Source organism: Podarcis tiliguerta (genome assembly GCF_965153285.1).
Source record: "Podarcis tiliguerta genome assembly, chromosome: 13".
Taxonomy (NCBI): Eukaryota; Metazoa; Chordata; class Lepidosauria; order Squamata; family Lacertidae; genus Podarcis; species Podarcis tiliguerta.
In genome coordinates this window covers 29,569,383-29,590,345 of record NC_139546.1, presented here as the reverse complement: position 1 = coordinate 29,590,345, position 20,963 = coordinate 29,569,383, and the positions used below count along the sequence as shown (strand labels likewise).

The 20,963-nt window shown below is 40.9% G+C and overlaps 3 protein-coding genes and 1 long non-coding RNA gene across 4 annotated transcripts in view; 1 reads left to right on the top strand and 3 right to left on the bottom strand.

The window, feature by feature from the left end:
• Nucleotides 1–20,963, top strand: part of LOC310663458 — a 143,059-nt gene that overhangs the window by 90,987 nt on the left and 31,109 nt on the right. The window lies entirely within an intron of this gene.
• LOC310662556 (olfactory receptor 14A16-like) lies at nt 1,130–2,104 on the bottom strand (the record flags this gene model as incomplete). The annotated part of the gene is made up of 1 exon (XM_083409494.1): nt 1,130–2,104. One exon carries the CDS (start codon nt 2,102–2,104, stop codon nt 1,130–1,132), a length of 975 nt encoding a protein of 324 aa, XP_083265620.1.
• LOC310662555 (olfactory receptor 14A16-like) lies at nt 8,997–9,611 on the bottom strand (the record flags this gene model as incomplete). Its single annotated transcript, XM_083409493.1, has 1 exon — nt 8,997–9,611. The coding sequence occupies one exon, from the start codon at nt 9,609–9,611 to the stop codon at nt 8,997–8,999; it is 615 nt and encodes a 204-aa protein (XP_083265619.1).
• LOC310662554 (olfactory receptor 14A16-like) lies at nt 15,507–16,121 on the bottom strand (the record flags this gene model as incomplete). The annotated part of the gene is made up of 1 exon (XM_083409492.1): nt 15,507–16,121. One exon carries the CDS (start codon nt 16,119–16,121, stop codon nt 15,507–15,509), a length of 615 nt encoding a protein of 204 aa, XP_083265618.1.

The window sequence follows — 20,963 nt, the reverse complement described above, 5'->3', positions numbered from 1 at the left end:
ATGACTAGTTTTTTCTTCAAGCAATGGTTCTGTATTCCCATACGCTATGACAAATAGGATGAACTCTGTCTGTTCTGGGAAGCTGACCCCCAATTTCCTGTGTAGAATTACTTTCCCTGTGTGGAACTCAATTCTTACATTTTCCAAAAGGATGTGGTTTTGTTTTTTAAGATTATGAGAATTGTGTCAGTGGCCACTTTGTCAGATTCCCTCACTAAAGATGGGAGGTGGGAAACATGACCACTTTCCTGGGTTTCTAAAAGATACAACTCTCCCTAGTAACAACACTGGAGACATTTTAATTCTTTGTCGGTAAAAAAACAGCCAGGTGTTCTTCTTATGGGAAGGATGCCCTCTGTCCACTTATCTGCCACCGAAGGTTCAAAGTAATGAGGAGGCACTTCTGGAACAAAGATAGAATTTTATAGATTTACATTCATTGAGGATTCAAACTTAATAGTCACTCTCTTAAGGCACAACTCTTCTTTTTATAAATGTTACTTGAGTGGGACGCAATAGTTTCAGGCAAAAACTCTTTAAACAGAACTTTTAAACCCCAGTCAAAACACTAGTTTAAAACTAGTCTCAGGATAGACTTTTCCCAACTAAAATGGATATTCGTGTCACTGCCTAGCAAGAATCTCACAGCCCCTTCTAGTGTTTTTTCCTTAGCCTCAAGGAAGCAAATTGGGTAGCCCTCTAAAACTAATCCTGAAATCCAATTAGAACAGGTCCTTCTCATCTGAAGTTCCTAAACAAGGGTTTATCCACATTTTTCCTTTTCCCATGGCTAGAAACCAAGGATGTGACTGGGGTTTTTTTTCTCCTTTCTGTAGGAAAAGCCACTTTAGCTTTAAATAAAAAGAAATGACAATCCACAGAAAAGCTGATTGCCAGATGAATGCACTGGGTCAGAAAGGGTACACATGCACTATATGACAGACGTTCCCTCTCTAAATGTACGATTAACAGGCTATGTGAACAGAGATGCAACATTATTAATGGTACATCTACGCTGGAGGAACATAAGATGTCCTTGTGACACCTGGCAGATTTTGAGTCTGCATATCAATATGTTTCTAGAGACTGTAACTGGTCATGATATCTCCACAGATCCCAATACTTATACCTACAGAGAGAAGTGTAACCATTTCAGTATAAGTCTGGAAAAGATATTAATAGAAGAGTGCTTCACACCCAAGAGCTTTGATACAGCATTTTTAATCTCCTTATTTCTCATGCTGTAAATTATTGGATTGAACATGGGTGGTACAATGGTATACATCACAGTTATTGCAAAGTCCCCATTAGATGGAATTTTTGAGGGAGGCCTAAGATAAGCAAATGCTGCTGTGAAACAAAATACGGAGACGACAACAAGGTGAGGTATGCAAGTGGAGAAGGCCTTTTTCCTTCCCTCAACAGAAGGAACTTTCAGAACCACAGTAAAGATATGTACATAAGTGACAACAATGAAGACAAAACATCCAGACATAAATGTTATACTCACTACTATAGCTCCAATTTCCATTAGGTATATGTTAGAGCAGGCAAGTGTAAGTAACTGTGGAATCTCACAGAAGAACTGATTGACAATGTTTGAGCAGAAAGGAGTCACAAAAGTTGCACTAGTGTGCATGGCTGCATTGAGAAAGCCAGAGACCCACACACCAGCAACCATTTGTTTGCAGGCTGCCCTGTTCATCACCATTTCATATTGCAATGGATGGCAAATGGCAACATAGCGATCGTATGCCATGACTGTAAGAAGGGAAAGATCCGATGATGAGAAAAAGGAAAATGAAAGAACTTGAGCAATACATCCAGCGTAAGATATGTGTCTGATATTCATGAGGCAATTGGCCATTGATTTAGGGATGGTGACAGAAACAGCCCCTAGGTCCTGTATGGCCAAGTTCATCAGAAAGAAGTACATGGGAGTGTGAAGATGGTGGTCAAAAGCTATGGCAGAGATGATGAGAAGATTCCCAAATACAATTACCATGTACAATACCAGGAACAGAGAGAAGTGTAGAATCTGCAGTTCCCGTACAGCTGAAAACTCCAGGAGTAGAAATTCCGAGATAGAGGATTCATTGCCCATCTTTGCATTCATTACTAAAATGACTGGTGCTTCTAGAAGAAAACAGGAAGACAAGCACAGGTTTAAGTCCTCTTCTAATAATCAATATTTGTTATCCAATACTGCTTCCAAATGATTTTTGTGGGATATAGATTTTTTTAAAAGTAGTGAACAAAATAGTGGAATAATAAATCTTCATCTAAAGGAGATGTTAGCTTTCAACTCCATATATGTTAAAATAAATTACTGCTAAGTAGTCTTTTTTCTTCTGGGAATTATAGGGCTAGAGCTACCCAAAGAGCATTGAAATTTATTCACGTATGCTACTACAACGGCAAGAAAGTTATTTGCCCAAAAATTGAAAGAAAAAGAAGAATCGACAAAAGAAGAATGAATACAAAAACTTATGGACTATGCAGAAGTGGCAAAATGTACTGGAAAAATAAGAAATCAAGCTAACAAACATTTTATTAAAGAATAGACTGAGGTAGGCGGAGACCTCCAGGTATCCCACCTGGGGGAAGGCGAAGCCAAGCCTGTGGTGATGGTGCCACTTAGGGTCCAGGGGGCTGCACATGACCACACAAAGGGCACCCCCCATTTAATGTGGGGAGCGGTCATTATTGAATATTTATGAACAAATTGTTGTACTAAGCTGCAGTTTCATAGGAGTATATAATTAAAGTAGATGAATGAAAGAATCCGTTAAGATAATTTAGAATATGCTGGAAATGAAAATAAAAATAAAAATTAAGGAACCACGGAATGTGTCGAGTTTTGAAAAGATAAAATAATTTTAAAACTATTGAAATGTATATAACTGACAATCATAAATAAAAAAAAATAAACTACTGCTGTTTCAAAACTAGTCGATGGTGCTGCTCACAAACTGGATCCACAACACAGTTCCCCCACCCCTGGTATGGGGGGAGTGATGCCCTTTACGCCAGAGTGACATCACGATCACCCCAGGCCTCTTTTGGCCAATTGTGATTGAGTGGGGTGGATGCTGCCACTTCTGTAGTTCTATGTCCATCTTTGGCATATTTTCTGTCTATGTGGAAGTCTGCAGAAACAATGTGGAGAGGGGAGATGCCTCTTGCCATCATCTCCATATTTACAACACACATTTTGATAATTACTTAGAATTACAGTAATAATTAAATATAGGAGGATGATTAGGTGCCCATATAATGAAGACTAAAATTTGTGGTTTTCGTGTTAATTTCCAGTGCAATGCCCATCACAACTTGAGTCTACAATACCTTAACAGCTTGTTTCCTAACATCCCTATTCGATCAGTGAGGTCATTGACTGAATCACTGGTAGTGGTTCCACATAGCTCAGACACAGAGCACATACTTCCCAGGAGGCATGTATTCAGTATTCTGGGCTCAATGCTTTGCAACTCCTTCCTAGTTCAGATCACAGAGGTTTCAAGTGTTTTAATCTTTGTTTTATGTTTTTAACCTTAAAGTGTGCTGTGGACAGACCACAGTCTTATAAATGTACAAATGTATAGACTCTTGGAGAGAAGCTTCCAGCTGCTTTGCTGCTCCCCAGATCTTTTTGCTGCCACACTATGACAAGACAAGACAAGCAAAGTGCTAAAACTCTCTCCTAACTCACTAGGAGCTGCAGTGAAGGTTTGTTCTTGGTTGCAGCTCATGGTTGGTGAGGAGAGAGGCTAACCACTAGTCTTGGTTTGGATGGTGTGCAAGTCAAAACCTGGAGTAGCTTAAGATGACAGTAAAAAGGAGCACGGAGGAGCAAAGCTCCTGTAATCTTCTTACCAGGACATTGCACATTTGTGAAGTCTCACTAAGTTAAGAATTGGCTTAGCTTGTCATGGAAACCAGGTCACTGGGTTTTCTATGTGCAGTCTATATAGGTTTCAGGAGAGACCACATAACAAGCAGGATTTCACATTCTACACAATACACAATAGTTGATTTAACCCTCCGAAACCACGCAGGTATCACTAAAGTTATAAAAATAGAAACATCTCACTCTTTTCCTTTAAATAAATTTCCAGATGAAATTTCTTTATCACTTTAAGATGTTTGGTATTCTTCTAGCCACCCATGGATCTTTTTTTTCCTTTTCTTTTAATCTCTTCCTCCTTTTCTTCTGAGGCAGTGAAAATGTTTCTATACTCTTGCAGAATGAAGAGTTTACCATGGGGTGGAAATTTATTACTATTGTTACAGTTATGTTCCTAGGAGTTTGGTCTCAAGAGCCTCAATCAAATCAGCAATTGTGTTCCTTGTTGGTTGGACTCAGGAGTCCCACAAAAAGCAGCAGGAGTGTTTGTTAAGCCTTGGTCCCAGGTGTCCAACACAAATCCATCAAAGTATGTAAACTTCCACCTTAAACATTGCTCATGAAAATATTTAAGCTAGAATAAACCACAGACACTTAGATTTATTTATGTTCCTGTTTCTAGAAAAACCACCATATAATTTAATACTAATAATAGTGATGATGTTAATGCCATATAAGTCTTTCTGGAACCTTCTTGTTTCAACTGGACCTTCTCAGACTCATTTCTGATAGTTGTGTGAGGTATAACTAGCTCAGTGTTCCCCATGTACAGTAATTTCCCCTTACCCACTGTGTTCTCCCATTTAGGATATCTGGAGGAGATGCTGTTTATTGCATTCTAATATATGCTCATCTGAGGTCTGTATTTTATACTGTCTGAGAGCTAGTTCTTCATTAACAACATCCCTATGTGTCCCTGAGATACCATCATGCATTCAACCCTCACCTTTGGTTGCAGAGGAGTCTCTGCTCATAACCCTGATCCATAATATCATTTTTTGTCTCAGTATCTTATGTATCTGGGACTGGACACCTTGTGTTAAGTCAGAGTTAAGGTGTTAACACGCATGGTGGCCTGATCCTGAGTTTTCTATGAAACAAGAGCTCAAAAAGGGAGCTTCCCTGCTCTAAGGATGTGGCCCTGCAATTGTGTGTCAAGGCCCCTAAGGCACCCCCAAGAGAAATAAAGACACAAGGACACAGCATTTTAGGCTAATCTTAGTTTAGGCCACAACTTTATTGGTTACAGAATGTGAGCGGTATTGGCTTAGGCATTGGCAACAACAGACTACACTCCTGCCTGCCTTGCAGGAAGTCTGTAAGGGTAAACCACCAATAGGGGGAGCCCTGCTGATGCGAATCAACTTGAGCATCCCCTGGATTCCTGAAGGGATCTTGGCATGGCGCTCGCCGCTCCACAGGCTTTGGATGAGATCCATATCCCCAGATTCCTTTAACGAAATACCCTTAAGCATGGAGGGGCAGGTGATGGCTGCAACTTCCCTCCCCCACACAACACTATTCCAATGCCTAAGCACCACGCGAGCCCAAAGCGCACCACCAATACCTTCACACCTGCAACCAACCTCTTATGCCTTTGATAATATCGGCCAACCAAACATTAATTTTCTGATGCCAAATAAGGATCTGTTTTGAGTCCAAGTTCTGTCCATCCGTCTGCCCCCCCCTCCCCGCAAATACTTTATAATCTTTACTTCACTTTCTGCCTGTCCACTAGAGTGGGAATTTTTGAGACTAGAAGTATGGTAACATGAAAAAAAATCTTAAGTACCTGTGATGCAAAATTACGGCCCATGCCTGGGGGGGGGGGGATAGCTCTCAAGTGTGACTATTTCAGGATTCTTTAGATTGAGTTAGCACAATGGTTATTTCTCCAAGCACATTAAAACTTAACTGGATTCCCTGTAAAAATACTTCAGCTAGAACAAATCATAGACACTTAGCTTGGCAAATATGTGAAGATATTTACTCACAGAGTTTCAAACCTTACAGCAAGCAAGTCTCTATCCATTGGCAGTACAAAAATTAAAGAAGTAAAAGTGATCTCAAAAAGTGACTCGAAAAGAAAAGAGCTTCATTTTCTTGCAAAAAGGAACATGCAATCTTTTGGTTGCATGTTAAGATCCCCAGGAGCTTCCCAATAATAAAGACACAATTGACAAGGAATTTAGCTTTAGGTTATTGGCAAAATTTTGGCCACAATTAAATTGATTACAGATAGTGAGTGGTTTGTTTAGGCGTTGGTTCCTGACTAGCTGCACCTGACCTCAGCAGGACAAGACTGACTCGGCCCCACCATATTGTCAGTACAGGTAAACACCATGGGGGAGCATTGTTATGGTCATTTGACTCAAGTTCACCCCAAAATGCTCCCAGGGACTCTTGCGTGGCCCTATCCCCCAAAAGGTGTCGACAAAAGCATGGCAAGTCCCTGGATTCCTTTAACGGAATACCTGTTGCACATTGGAGGGGCCAGGTTATCTGACCTCCCCTCCAGACCACCTTGAACCAATGCCTAACCGCCACAAAAGCATCCGCGCTCACCGCCAAAAATTACTCACACCTGCAACCAAACCTTTAACCCCTTTAGTCAGCCAAACATCATTGCATGGACAGGCGGAGTCCCCCAAACCCTGGGTGGCCCCCTTGTGGAATAACGACTCAAGACAATGTGCTATGGGATTAAAATTGGCCACAACTTTATTATGTTTCAGTTATGGGTAGACCTTGGCTCAGGCATTGGGCGTTTATCCCTCCCAGTCCCCTGCTGGGGATATGGGAAACATCAGGGTTGGGGGGGGGGGAGATGGTTCAATCAGAGAGAGCCCGCCCCTGTTAAGCTGCCATCGCATTGGAGAGCAATGACCACCTCTAGGCATACAGCCAAAGCCTCCCCCCAAACAACCCCTTTAACGGGGAACCCTGGGATCGCCGCCGCAAAGAGGAGGGTACATGGGTCACCGCTGCACCCCCCCCCATTTAGGGAAGATAGATTAAAGGATTCCGCCAAGTTTGTGACGTTTTGCTACGGGAAAGGCAAACCTGCCAATGCAGAAGAATTCTTTCCAGCTCTCAACGGCAACCTTGACGTTGCAGTGCCCGCGTACCTGTGGAGAAAAGGTTAACCTGCAGAAGAAGTCTTAACTGAGGATGGGTAGGGTGGGAGAAGCTCTGGAGCCAACTGACGATTCCCAGGTAAGATCCTCCCCCTATTGTGTGGGCAGGTAGTCCCTCCCCCTACCTGGCTTGATCACCTTGGCAACGCCTCCCCAGGCAGGATTGGGCAACTGGCTGAGGTAGGCGGAGACCTCCAGGTATCCCACCTGGAAAAGGCGAAGCCAAGCCTGTGCTAATGGTGCCGCATAGGGTCCAGCGGGTTGTGCACGATCACGCAAAGGGTGCCTCCCATTTAATGAGGTGAGTGGTCCTTTCCAGAATCAGAAAGATGTACTCCATCTGACCTGTACAAAACCCCATCTTTGAAGGAAATGCCTGCATGGCGGATAACCGCACGTCCCAAGGCTAGGACCTTCTTAGCCACTGCACCATCCACGCACTTTCTGGCCTTCTCGGTGGCAGCTGGGCAGTAGCTGCCGTGTCACACATGTCGCTGAAGCAATTGCAACCAAAATATTTTGAGTTCAGGGAGAGCTGCCATCAACTCATCCAAGTCCTCTTGCACACTGGAACGCAAACTTATGCTGAGGGAAGACGGCAAACCTTTTTGTGCAGCTGCACCACCAAGGCTGGGGGAAGACAGGTCACACTTGACTGCACCAAAGGGAGGAACTCCTCCCAAAGCATTCCCTATCTGGACATCCAGGATACGTTCACATAGGCAGGAAGGCCATGATGGCACCCCAGTCCAGACTCGTCAGCGCGCTTGCCAGCCCAGTGCATGATGCTGTGGACAACAATCCAAATGGCATCATTGGCGACGCTTCCTGATGTAACCCTTGTCAGCGTCAGACTTCCAACAAGCCTTATTCATAATCCTGTCCACTGACAGGCCCCAGTGTGCAGCCTTTGTAGCAGCACCTATTGGGAAGGAATTAGGCAGTAGGCAAGTCGCAGGCTGCAATACCTGGCGCACCTCATGAGCAAATTGATGCCTGGCTAACAGGGACCCGTTTTAGTGCTCTAGGAGTGGGCCAGCCCCCAGGGGGATGAAGAGCCCTAGGCAAGGGCCTGCCTCACCATTGACCGGAAGCCTGATGGTGGCACCCCTGCCCACTAGGTCTGTCTTAGAGCTCCAAAGCAGATAAGGAAAAGTCCTGAAGCAATAAGCCTCCAGACTCTCCACCCCGTGCTGGCTCCAACACAATTTCCCCAACTCTCAGTACACCAAAACTGCAATGGAATACTGAAAGGAGTCTCGCCTCAATCTTTAACCAGAGAGAAGTCTTAACTTGTTGCGGATACTGCATAGAAGGTCAAAATTGACCGGTTTGCTGCCCGCTGTCCTGTGAGGTTGGAGCCTATTCCCACCTTCCAAGACCCTGTGCATGACAAACATTTCACAAAGGTCTCTGGAAAAGAAAGCTTTATTATAACAGAAATTGCAGTGGGCTGAAATCTGATAGTTTTCAGCACGTCCGATCTTCAGCAGGTGGGCCAACACTATGAACTGTGCTCAGAAACGTACTGGGAGGCAATGTAGGTCTTTCAAGACCAGTGTTGTCATTTCATCTAGGTGCTGTCACTCCTCTGAAAACCTGAATAGTCTGTTAAAATGGCTCTTTGCATGATGTGGGGTGACAGAGTAGACAGGAAACATGACCTGTTACTATCCATAAACCAGAGGATTAAGTGCTACTGAGATGTGTTCAGCCTGTTATAGGCCACTTTGAAGACCCTGCAAGTGAACAATGGGGTATAAACTTCAACATACATACATAAATGTATTATCAACATGCCATGAGATCTGACAAGCAAAAGTGTGATAGAGCTGAGCTGAAGGAATGCAAGGTGACCATTTGAAACAAGGCAGATGTTGAGTTTGAATATCTGAATCTATTAGGAAAATTTAACTTGAAATGATGCTGTGTTCCAGGAGCGCCCATTAATTTTACCTTTTCAAAACAAGCCTGGAAAATATATCCAGAGGAGATTTCCTCAAACCCAACAGTTTTGATAATGCATTTTTTATCTCCTTATTTCTCATGCTATAGATTATTGGATTGAACATGGGTGGTACAAGGCTATACATCACAGTTAATGCAAAGTCCCCATCAGATGGAGTCTTAGAGGGAGGCCTAAGGTAAGCAAAACATCCTGTGAAACAAAATACGGAGACGACAACAAGGTGAGGTATGCAAGTGGAGAACGCCTTTTTCCTTCCCTGTACAGAAGGGATTTGCAGAACTGCAGTAAAGATGTGCACATAAGTGACAACAATGAAGACAAAACATCCAAACACAACTATTATACTCACCACTATAGCTCCAATTTCCATTAGGTAGAAATTTGAGCAGGCAAGTGTAAGTAACTGTGGGATCTCACAAAAGAACTGATTGACAATGTTGGAGCAGAAAGGGGTTGCAAAAGTTGCACTTGTGTGCATGACTGCATACAGAAGGCCAGCGACCCACACGCCAGCAACCATTTGTTTGCAGGCTGCCTTGTTCATCAACATTTCATATTGTAATGGATTGCAAATGGCAACATAGCGATCATATGCCATGACTGTAAGAAGGAAAATATCAGATGATAAGAAGAAAACAAATAAAAGAACTTGAGCAACGCATCCAGTGTAAGAAATGTGTCTGGTATTCATGAGAGAATTCACGATGGATTTGGGGATGGTGACTGAAACAGCCCCTAGGTCCTGGATGGCCAAGTTCATCAGAAAGAAGTACATGGGAGTGTGGAGGTGGTGGTCAAAAGCTACAGCAGAGATGATGAGAAGATTCCCAAATACAGTTGCCAGATACAATGCCAGGAACAGTGAGAAGTGTAGAATCTGCAGTTCTCGTATTGCTGAGAACTCCAGGAGCAGAAATTCAGAGACAGAGGATTCATTACTTATTTTCTCCTTCATTAATAAAAATTTTCCTGTCACTGGAAGAAAACAGAAAGATAAACATTGGTTTAAGTCCTCTTGTGATAACAAATATTTACTACATTTGAAGAGGGTTTTGGGATGTTGAAGGTAAAAGAAAGAAGTGAACCAAAAAGGAGAAACAATAAATATTTATTTAAATGAGAAGATAGCCTTCAACTCCATATAGATAATATATCATTATTTTAAAATAAACTTCCCACTGTTTCAAAACTAGTAGATGTTCTCAAGCTCTTGAAGTTTAATGCTGCCACTGCTAGAGGAGGAACACAGGAGTCCTACTGCCATTATTGCCATACTCGCTTAGTATATGGCAATATGCAGAGGACAGATGTACCTTGAGAGAATTCCCATCTTTACAAAAGGTATTTTGATATTGTAATTCAGCATCAAAACTGAAGTAACTCTCAAATATAAGGGGATAACTTGCTGCCTATATGATGCAGATTCAAAATCAAGTTTATTCTATTAAATGCAATGTCCATAACAATCTGGGTCATGTATATGTTAAAAGCTTGATTCCTAATATCCCTGTTCTTTCAATGAGGTCTTTGGCAAGAGTCACTGATAATAGTTCCACATGTCTCACACACTTGGCACATACTCACCTATATTCTAAATTCTAGGCCTAATGTTTAGTACTCCTTCTTAGTTACAGATTTCAACTGTTCTTATCTTTGTTATATGTTTTTAACTTTAATGCATGCTATGCACAAACCACATTGTTATGCATGTAAAATGTATAGGTTCAAACTGCTTTGCTCCTCCCCAGACCTTTTTGCTACCTCATTATACATTATACAAGAAAAGGTGCTTCACCTCTCTCCTCACTCACTTGGAGCTGCAGTGAAGGTTTGTTCTTGGTTGAAGTTCATGGTTGGTTAGGAGAGAGGCTAACCGCTAGTCCTGTTTTGGATGACATGCTGAAACAAAACTTGGTGCAGCTTGAGCTGACAGTAAAAAGTATCATGGAGGGGTAAAGCTACTGTGCTCTCCTCTCCATGAGGTTCAACATTTGTGCAGTCTTCCCAAGATAATATTTGGTTTAGTATGTCATGGAAACCAGGTCATTGGGTATTCTATGCAAGTCTCAATAAGTTCCAGGAGAGACCGCAACAAGCAGGTTTCCTGATTCTACACAATACACTATAGAAATATTTTCTGTGTTTACTCTTCTGAAAACTACACAGGTATCACTAAAGTTATAAACATTTAAATATCTTACTTTTTTCCTTAATGGAAAGTTGATTTCCAGATGCAATTTCTTCATCACTTTATTTTCATCTTTTTAAAAATAGAATAAAAAATCATCCCATCCTTTTCTTCTGGAACAGTGAACCTATCTGTATACTCATGCAGAATGAAGCTTTTACCATGGGGTGGAAAATTATAACATGTGTACACACACACACAAACACACTCCTCAGAGTTTGGTCTCAAGAGCCCAACACAAATGATCAAGTGTGTCCCTGGAAGCTTGAACTCAGGAGTCCCACAAAAATTAAAGCAATGTTTCTAAAGACTTGGCCACATGATTCTAACACAAATAGTCTCTCTAGAACCTTCTAGAATTAGGTAGGTAGCTGTGTTGGTCTGCCATAATCGAAATAAAAAAATATTGAAAAAGATTATTAAAAAAAACCTTCACAAAAAAATCCTTTTAAAGAATCAAGTCCTTAAAAAAAAAAAGTCCTAAAACAGTCTTTAAAAGAATCCTTCCACCCAAAAAGTTCCTTTTTAAAAAAATTGTCCGGTAGCAGCTTAGAAACCAACTAAGTTATTCTGGATATAAGCTTTCGTGTGCATGAACACTTCTTCAGATACTCTGAAACAGAAGTCACCAGACCCTCATATATAGTGGGAGGGTGGGGAGGAGTATTTCTCAGAAGGGTGGTGGGAATGGGTGCTTGGCTAATGGAACCTCTGGTTTCAACTGGACTTTCTTACACTTCTTTCTTTCTTTCTTTTTTGAATAACGTTTTTATTTAGTTTCATGATACAGAGAATAGTGTGATGTACGACTGGCTCAGTATTCCCCGCTCCATTTCCCCCCTCTGCTGTGTTCCTCCCACTTCTGCCATTCTTTCTTCTCCTTTTCGATCTCCAGAAGAGTTGCTTTCTGTTGCATTGCAATACTTGCCTATCTGAGGTCACCTTTAGTTGTCAAGCGATCAGTGATATTATTTTTGCCTCAATCTTTTATGTAACTGAGACTGAACACCTTGTGCTACGTCAGAGTTAAGGTGCTTTGCACATTGTAGTCTGGTCCTGACTTTTCCATGAAACAGAAGCTCAGCAGGGGATCTTCCCTTTTCTGGTGATGTGGCCCTGTAATTTAGTAATGCCAAATAAGAACCTGTGTAAGTCATAGGCTTTTTTTCAGCAAATGCTTTGCAATTTTCACTTTGATTTCTGCCAGCCCACTAGACTGAAGCCTCTGTATGTGGGACTAGAGGCAACATTGAAAAAATATATATAGTAAACTTCTTAAATACTTGTGATGCAATCTGAGGGTCATTATCATTCCTGAAAATCTGAGGTATCCCATGCCTGGGAAAAGATAGCTCTCAAGTTCGATTCTCAATTGTGACTATTTTTGTGTAATTTTGTTGCAGAAAGAGGTTTGGAAGGGAGGTTCTTCAAACTCTCATAGTAGAGTTGATACAATTTTGATTTTTTGTATTATTTTATTGTTGTTAGCCACCCAGAGCCTGGCTTCGGCTGGGGAAGGCAGGATAAAAATAAAATTATTATTATTATTATTATTATTATTATTATTATTATTATTTCTCCAAGCACATTAAAATATACTTGGATTTACATCTGCCACCATCCACCTTTAAACAAACATTTTCCCTGAAAATACTTCAGCTATAATAAATGATAGACACTTTAGCTTAGCAAGTAGGTGAAGATATCTACTCACATAGTTTCAAAAGTTGCAGCAGGCAAATCTCCATCCATTGGAAGTAAACAAAACAAAACAAAACAAAGAAGTAAAATGTTCTAAATGACTTAAAAGGAAAATAGCTTGGTTTCATTACAGAAAGGAAGATGCAATCTTTCAGTTAGCAAAGATGCAGGCTGTAAAATCACATTTTGGGAAGATTCAGTTCACTTGGGCTCTTTTGTAGCTGGGAGCCATGCTACAACTGCAGCTTGTTCCAGGAAGCAGCAGAGTGGAGGGACAGAGACTGCTTGGAGTCTGCTAACTCCACCTACCTAGCAACTTGATGTCTGTTGGATCTAGGAAGCTTTGGATCTAGGAATTCTTCGTGTGGAATTACTTCCCCAATGTGAACTTCCTGTCTTCTATTTTGTTTTCTAAAAGGACAAGGCTTTTTATTGTATTTTTAAGATTTTGAAAGATTGTGCCAGTGATCTCTGTGTCAGAGTCCCTCACCAAAGATCAGAGCTGGACAACATGATTCATTTTCTAGGTGTTTAAACAATTCAACTTTCCCAAGTAACAGTTTAAAATCTTTGTGGTAATGTGTGTTTATTTAAACTGCAGCCAGGTGTTCTACTTACAGGTATGTGAAGGATGCCCTGTGTCCCCTTCTTGCCAACCCAGAGGTTCAAAGTAGTGAGAAGGAAGAAAAATAAACTTTTTTTAATAAATATTTTTATTCATTTTACAATACAAAATTAAAAGTACATCACAAGTATTTTCCACAGATACAATCTTTTGGACTTCCCTCAGCTCTTCTGCGAATCCTCCCTTTTTATTCTTTCTTCCGCATTTCTTCATTTAATATTGCCTTTTAGTAAAAAGAACCTTCTCCTTCCCTACTCCCTTTTTTACAATATTTCTAATATTATTCTTTCACAGAGCCTCTTGCAAACCAACAAACGTTGTTTGTTTATCACATATACTTTTCAAATAATCTACAAATTTACCAAAGTCCTCGGTGAACCTATGATCCCGTAGGTTTCGGATCCTTCCTGTTAATTTATCAAGTTCTGCATAGTCCATTAATTTCATTCTCCATTCTTCCATCGTTGGTAATTCTTCTTGTTTCCATTTTTGGGCCAGTAGTATCCTTGCCGCTGTTACTGCATATAGAAAAAGTTTACAATCTTTTCTATTTATTTCATTTCCTACCATTCCTAACAAAAATGCCTCTAGTTTCTTGACAAATGTATATTTCAACATTTTTTTCAATTCATTATATATCATTTCCCAGAAGCCTTTCATCTTTTTACATTCCCACCACATATGATAAAATGTTCCTTCTTTTTCTTTACATTTCCAACATTTATTAAACACTTTATACATTCTTGCTAACTTTACTGGCGTGGAAGAAAAATAAACTTTTAATGTATTTAAACTCATTTGGGTTCCAGTTTAATGATAACTCTTTTAAGGCACAACACTTCATTTTAGACATGCTTATTTATGTGAGGCACAATATCTAGTTTCAGGCAGACACTATTTACAGAGAACTTTAAAACCTCAGTCAGCATTCTTACTGAAACCTCTTCTTAGGTTAGACAGTTTTCACCTATAATTGGCATTTGTCCTAGCAACAATCTCACAGCCCCATCTAGAACTGTTTAATTCCCCCTCAGGGAATCAAATTGGTAATCCCTGTTTAACTAATTCCTAATTCCAATCAAGGCATGTCCATGTCTCCCTAGGTTCCTATCTAAATGACATACAATCCCTTTCTAGCCAATATGCAATCCCTCTATCTGTTTAACTGTCAAATTCTGCATTTGTGACTCCAGATTGGCTTTTGTTCTAAACAACTCTGACTAGTTGCTGACTCAAGGTCTGTCCATCACAATCACATTTACCTGTGCTCCTGTGTCCAGCTCTTATACCCTCACATTTGTCTCTAAGAGAGTGGTCCATTCCCTTGCACCCGGTCTGTTTTTATTACAGTAGTGATGCAAAAGCCTGTCTCTGCGTTGTCCTGTATTTTCTTCTAATCCTGCCTTAGATGGCAACATAATTTTGTAGGTTGTATTTTTGCAAGCACTGTGACACTTCCTTATCAGAGGACAGTGTTTGTTTCTATGACTGCCTCCAAACTGCATGTACTTCTCTTCTTGAGATGTTAATTCACATTCCAGTAAATATGTGAATTCCTTCCCCCCCCCACCCCAATATGTTCATCTAGGTGTCATCACTTTTGTGAAATCCTGAATACTCTGTTCAAATCACTGTTTGTATGCTGTTGGGAGACAGAGCAGAGAGGAAATATGGCCTCTTACTATCCATAAATCAGAGGATTAAGGTCTGCTGAAATGTGTTCAGCCTGCTGTAGGCCACTTTTAGAATCATGCAACAGATCAGGGGGCTATAAGTAAGTACATAAATGGGTACATCAACAAGGCATGTGATCTGAAAAGCAAAAGCGTGAATGATCCAACTGAGCTGCATAAAAGCAAGATGACCATGTGACACAGGGCAGATGTTGAATCTGCATAGCTAAATTTATCTGGAAGCTGTAACTGGCAATGATGCTGTGTTTCAGGAACTCCCTTTAATTATTCTTACACACAGAGAGTTCACCTTTTCAGAACAATCCTGGAAGATATATCTAGAGAAGATTGCCTCAAACCCAACAGTTTTGATAAAGCATTTTTGATCTCCTTATTTCTCATGCTATAGATTATTGGATTGAACATGGGTGGAACAAGAGTATACATCACAGTTAATGCAAAGTCCCCATCAGATGGAGTCTTAGAGGGAGGCCTAAGGTAAGCAAAACATGCAGTGAAACAAAATACAGAGAAGACAACAAGGTGAGGTATGCAAGTGGAGAACGCCTTTTTCCTTCCCTGTACAGAAGGGATTTTCAGAACTGCGGTAAAGATGTGCACATAAGTGACAACAATGAAGACAGAACATCCAGACGCAACTATTGTACTCACCACTGTAGCTCCAATTTCCATTAGGTAGAAGTTTGAGCAGGCAAGTGTAAGTAACTGTGGGATCTCACAAAAGAACTGATTGACAATGTTGGAGCAGAAAGGGGTTGCAAAAGTTGCACTCGTGTGCATGACTGCAGTAAAAATTCCAGCAACCCACACACCAGCAACCATTTGTTTGCAGGCTGCCCTGTTCATCAGCATTTCATATTGTAATGGATTGCAAATGGCAACATAGCGATCATATGCCATGACTGTAAGAAGGAAAGTATCAGACGATAAGAAGAAAACAAATAAAAGAACTTGAGCAACGCATCCAGTGTAAGAAATGTGTCTGGTATTCATGAGAGAATTCACGATGGATTTGGGGATGGTGATTGAAACAGCCCCTAGGTCCTGGATGGCCAAGTTCACCAGAAAGAAGTACATGGGAGTGTGAAGGTGGTGGTCAAAAGCTATGGCAGAGATGATGAGAAGATTCCCAAATACAATTATCATGTACAATACCAGGAACAGAGAGAAGTGTAGAATCTGCAGTTTCCGTACGGCTGAAAACTCCAGGAGCAGAAATTCAGATTCATTGCCTATCTTTGCATTCATTACTAAAATGATTGGTGCTTCTAGAAGAAAACAGGAAGATAAGTATAGGTTTAAGTCCTCTAGTTATAACAAATATTTACTACTTTGGAAGAGGATTTTTGGATGTTGAAGGTAAAAGAAAGAAGTGAACAAAAAAGGAGAAACAATTATTTTTTATTCAAATGAGAATTTAGCTTTCAATTCCATATAGATATCATTATTTTTTAAAAAAAAACTACTACTGTTTCAAAACTAGTAGATTGTGGCGTTTACAAGTTCTTGATGTTGATTGAATTCTAGAGGAGGAACACAGGAGTCCTTCGGCCATCATTTCCTTACTTGCTTTGTATGTGGAAATATGCAGAGGGCAGATGCACCTTGAGAGAATCCCCATATTTACAAAACATATTTTGATATTGTAATTCATGGTCAAAACTGAAGTAACTCTTAAATATAACTTGCTGCCTGTATGATGCAAATTCAAAATCAAGTTTTTTCTATTAAATTCCAATGTCCATAACAATCTGGGTCATGGACATGTTAAAAGCTTGATTCCTGACATCCCCCTTCACTCAGTGAGTCTTTTGCTGGAGTAACGGATAATAGTTCCATAAGACTCACACACTTGGCTCATATTCAACTGTATTTTGTATTCTAGGCCTAATGTTTAGTACTCCTTCTTAGTTAAGATCACACAGGTTTCAACTATTTTTATCTTTGTTATATGTTTTCAACCTTAATGCATGCTGCACACAAACCACATTGTTTTGCATGTAAAATGTATAGGCTTGCAACTGCTTTGCGCTTACCCAGATATTTTGGCTGCCACATTATGCTAAGCCAAGGCAAGGTTCTTCAGCTCCCTTCTCACTCACTTGGAGCTGTTTTTTTCTTGGTTAATATTCATGGTTGGTGAGGAGAGAGTCTAACCACTAGTCTTGGCTTGGATGATAGGCTACAACAAAACTTGGTGTAGCTTGAGCTGACCGTAAAAAGCATCATGGAGGAGCAAAGCTACTGTACTCTTCTCTCCATGAGATTCAATATTTGTGCAGTCTTCCTAAGATAAAATTTGGTTTAGCATGTCATGGAAGCCAGATCATTGGGTAATCTACGTGAGTCTAAATAAGTTGCAGGAACCACAACAAGCACGTTTTCCCATTCTACACAATACAGTATAGAAGTATTGTCTGTGTTTAGTCCTCTGAAAACTACCCAGGTATCACAAAAGTTATAAACATACTGGTAAATATCTTACTCTTTTCCTTAATAGAAAGTAGATTTCCAGATGCAAGTTCTTCATCACTTCATTTTCATCTGTATTTTAGAAAATCACCCCATCCTTTTGTTCTGTAACATTGAACATATGGGTATACTCTTGCAGAATGAAGCTTTTAACATGGAGTGGAAAATTATAATCTCTCTCTCTCTGTGTGTGTCTGTATATGTGTGTGTATACACACACACACACACACACACACATATATATAATGCACTCCTCAGAGTTTGGTCTCAAGAGCCCAAAACAAATTAGCTATTGTGTCTCTGGAAACTTGGACTCAGGAGTTCCACTAAAATAAAAGCAGTGTTTCTAAAGACTTAGCCCCAGGAGTCTAACACAAATAATCAATGTATGTAAAAAACAAAACAAAACAAAAGTTCCAGTTTTTAGACAGCACACTTTCTAATATTTAAAATAATAATATTGCTACATAAGTCTGTCTGGAACCTTCTGGTTTCAACTGGACTTTCTCAGACTCATTTCTTTCTTTCTTTTTAAATAATGTTTTTATTTAATGTTAGGATAATTAGTGAGTCCAAGTACTGCCCATAAATCTTCCCAGACAGATTTATGGCCCCCTTTGAAGTCCGGCACGCTTCCGCCGCGTGAAACTCTGTTGTAAAACACCCTAGCAGAATAAGCGCAGCATACGTGTGATAAAGGCTTGAGTAATGAGAAAGGCAGATTCTTTCTGTAGCTTCTTTTATTGTTCCCAAAAAACACTGGAAAAACAGATCTCACGCTCCCCCACTCTGGAGCTGCATTTTAGCTGTCCGTGCCGGACTGAGGGGCAATAAATCTGTCTGGGAAGATTTATTGGCAGCACCGGACTAATTATCCTAACATTTAAATAATGTTTTTATTTATTTTCATGGTACTGAGTTGTATGACGTATGACTGGATCAGTGTTCCCCGTACCTCCCCCCCCCCCTGTGTTTTGGTCAATGCTCTAAATTTCACCCAGGTGTTTATCTTGTGAACTGCCATGAGAGGTTGTGATGAAGGTTGGTGTCAGAGCTGGCTCCAGGTCCCAGCTCACAGAGGACCAACGCTAGCCGGTAGTAATATACAAAAGTCTTTATTGAAGTACAGTTTCCATTCTCAAGCCGTAGCGCCCCAGCTCTACGTCTAGGGTTTAGACCGGCGAAGCTCCATCTGAATCTCCGCCCCCTGTACACCAGTTTAAGACTCTAGCCTTACTCCACCTCTTCCGTCTCTCCTTTCTCCTCTGGGTCCTGCTACCCCCCGGGGTTCCTTCCTTCCTGGACTCTTCCGACGCAGACGTTGACCCCCCTGACTCCTCCCTCTCTCTTCGGTGGGCTTTAGGACCTGGCTCCCTATCCGGACTGCCCACTGTGCCGCCCTCCTGTACATTTGAACTTGGCGCGCGCGCGCAGCCTTCAACCTTCCTCTTGACCGTTTCCTCGCTCCCCGACGGAGGCGTGGTCAATCCTCCCTCATGTTCTCCCGCTGGCAGCGCGCCGCCTGATCCCGATGCCTGGGACTCCTCCCCCCTACTGCACTCTGGTGTGGACGCTGGTCCGGATTTCCAGCTGCTGCTCTCTGAGTCCCCTCTGGCCCCTTCTTCCTGGGGTGTCCCCCTGGGCACCCCCCTTCCCCTGACAATGGGAGCCCCTTTCTGTGAATCATCCGATTCGCTGGAAAGACTCAGAGACCTCGGACCGCTGTCATCGCTGACATTTCCTTCGGACTCCTCCCCCTCGCTCTCCATTTCCTCCCTTCCCTGTGCCTCTGCTCCTGACCCCCTGACATCCGGTTTTAAAATCTAATAAGTAGTAAAATAATAATAATAACTCTAAGGAAATACTATAGTATTTCACCGGGGGGGGGGGAATAGTTGGAAGGGTATCCTTGAAACTACCATTTGCAATGCAGACCTGGGGTTTCTCATCTGCTTCTGCTAATATTGGTATCCAAATATAAATTTGTGGATTTTTTACATTCAAATACAAGGGCCAGCACCTCTACTTCTATTTGTGTGTGGTTGCTTTTGGGGTTGGTGAGAGGGTGTGTAGCACATACTACTTGTCTCCAGAGTTTCCATATCTATGTGAGATTTAATGTGTATCACTGTTGACTTTGGTTGCCCTGGGTAAAATATAGTGACTGACATATGAATACATAAATTAAAAAGTTAACATTTGGTGGTTTTGGGTTTTTTTTTTTATAAAAAAAATCCATTATAAAAGCAGTTCCTATGCCTACTCTGGAGGTAACAATGGACAATTCATAATCAGAATATTGTGTTCAAATCTTTAGACTATGTTAGCATGCCATGTCTACAGAACATGAAGTTCTTTTCATTTATTCATAAAGATTCCATATATTTGAGTACTTCCAGCCTTGTGAGGTCCAAAGGAACTTTGCAAGGAACATGTCTTTTTGGCTATAATATTAAGATTTTATATACATCGTTCACTTTGCCCATACCTCCAAAAACATAAGGGTACCTCTGTTCAACGTGAATGTCTTTTGTTTGGCAAATTGTGTGTCAACTTTCAATGAATCCCAGAGCATGACTAGTTTTTTCTTCAAGCAATGGTTCTGTATTCCCATACGCTATCACAAATAGGATGAACTCTGTCTGTTCTGGGAAGCTGACCCCCAATTTCCTGTGTAGAATTACTTTCCCCATGTGGAACTCAATTCTTACATTTTCTAAAAGGATGTGGTTTTGTTTTTTAAGATTATGAGAATTGTGTCAGTGGCCACTGTGTCAGATTCCCTCACTAAAGATGGGAGGTGGGAAACATGACCACTTTCCTGGGTTTCTAAAAGATACAACTCTCCATAGTAACAACACTGGAGACATTTTAACTCTTTGTCGGTAAAAAAACAGGCAGGTGTTCTTCTTATGGGAAGGATGCCCTGTGTCCACTTATCTGCCACCAAAGGTTCAAAGTAATGAGGAGGCACTTCTGGAACAAAGATAGAATTTTATAGATTTACATTCATTGAGGATTCAAACTTAATAGTCACTCTCTTAAGGCACAACACTTCTTTTTATAAATGTTACTTGAGTGGGACGCAATAGTTTCAGGCAAAAACTCTTTAAACAGAACTTTTAAACCCCAGTCAAAACACTAGTTTAAAACTAGTCTCAGGATAGACTTTTTCCAACTAAAATGGATATTTGTGTCACTGCCTAGCAAGAATCCCACAGCCCCTTCTAGGGTTTTTTCCTTAGCCCCAAGGAAGCAAATTGGGTAGCC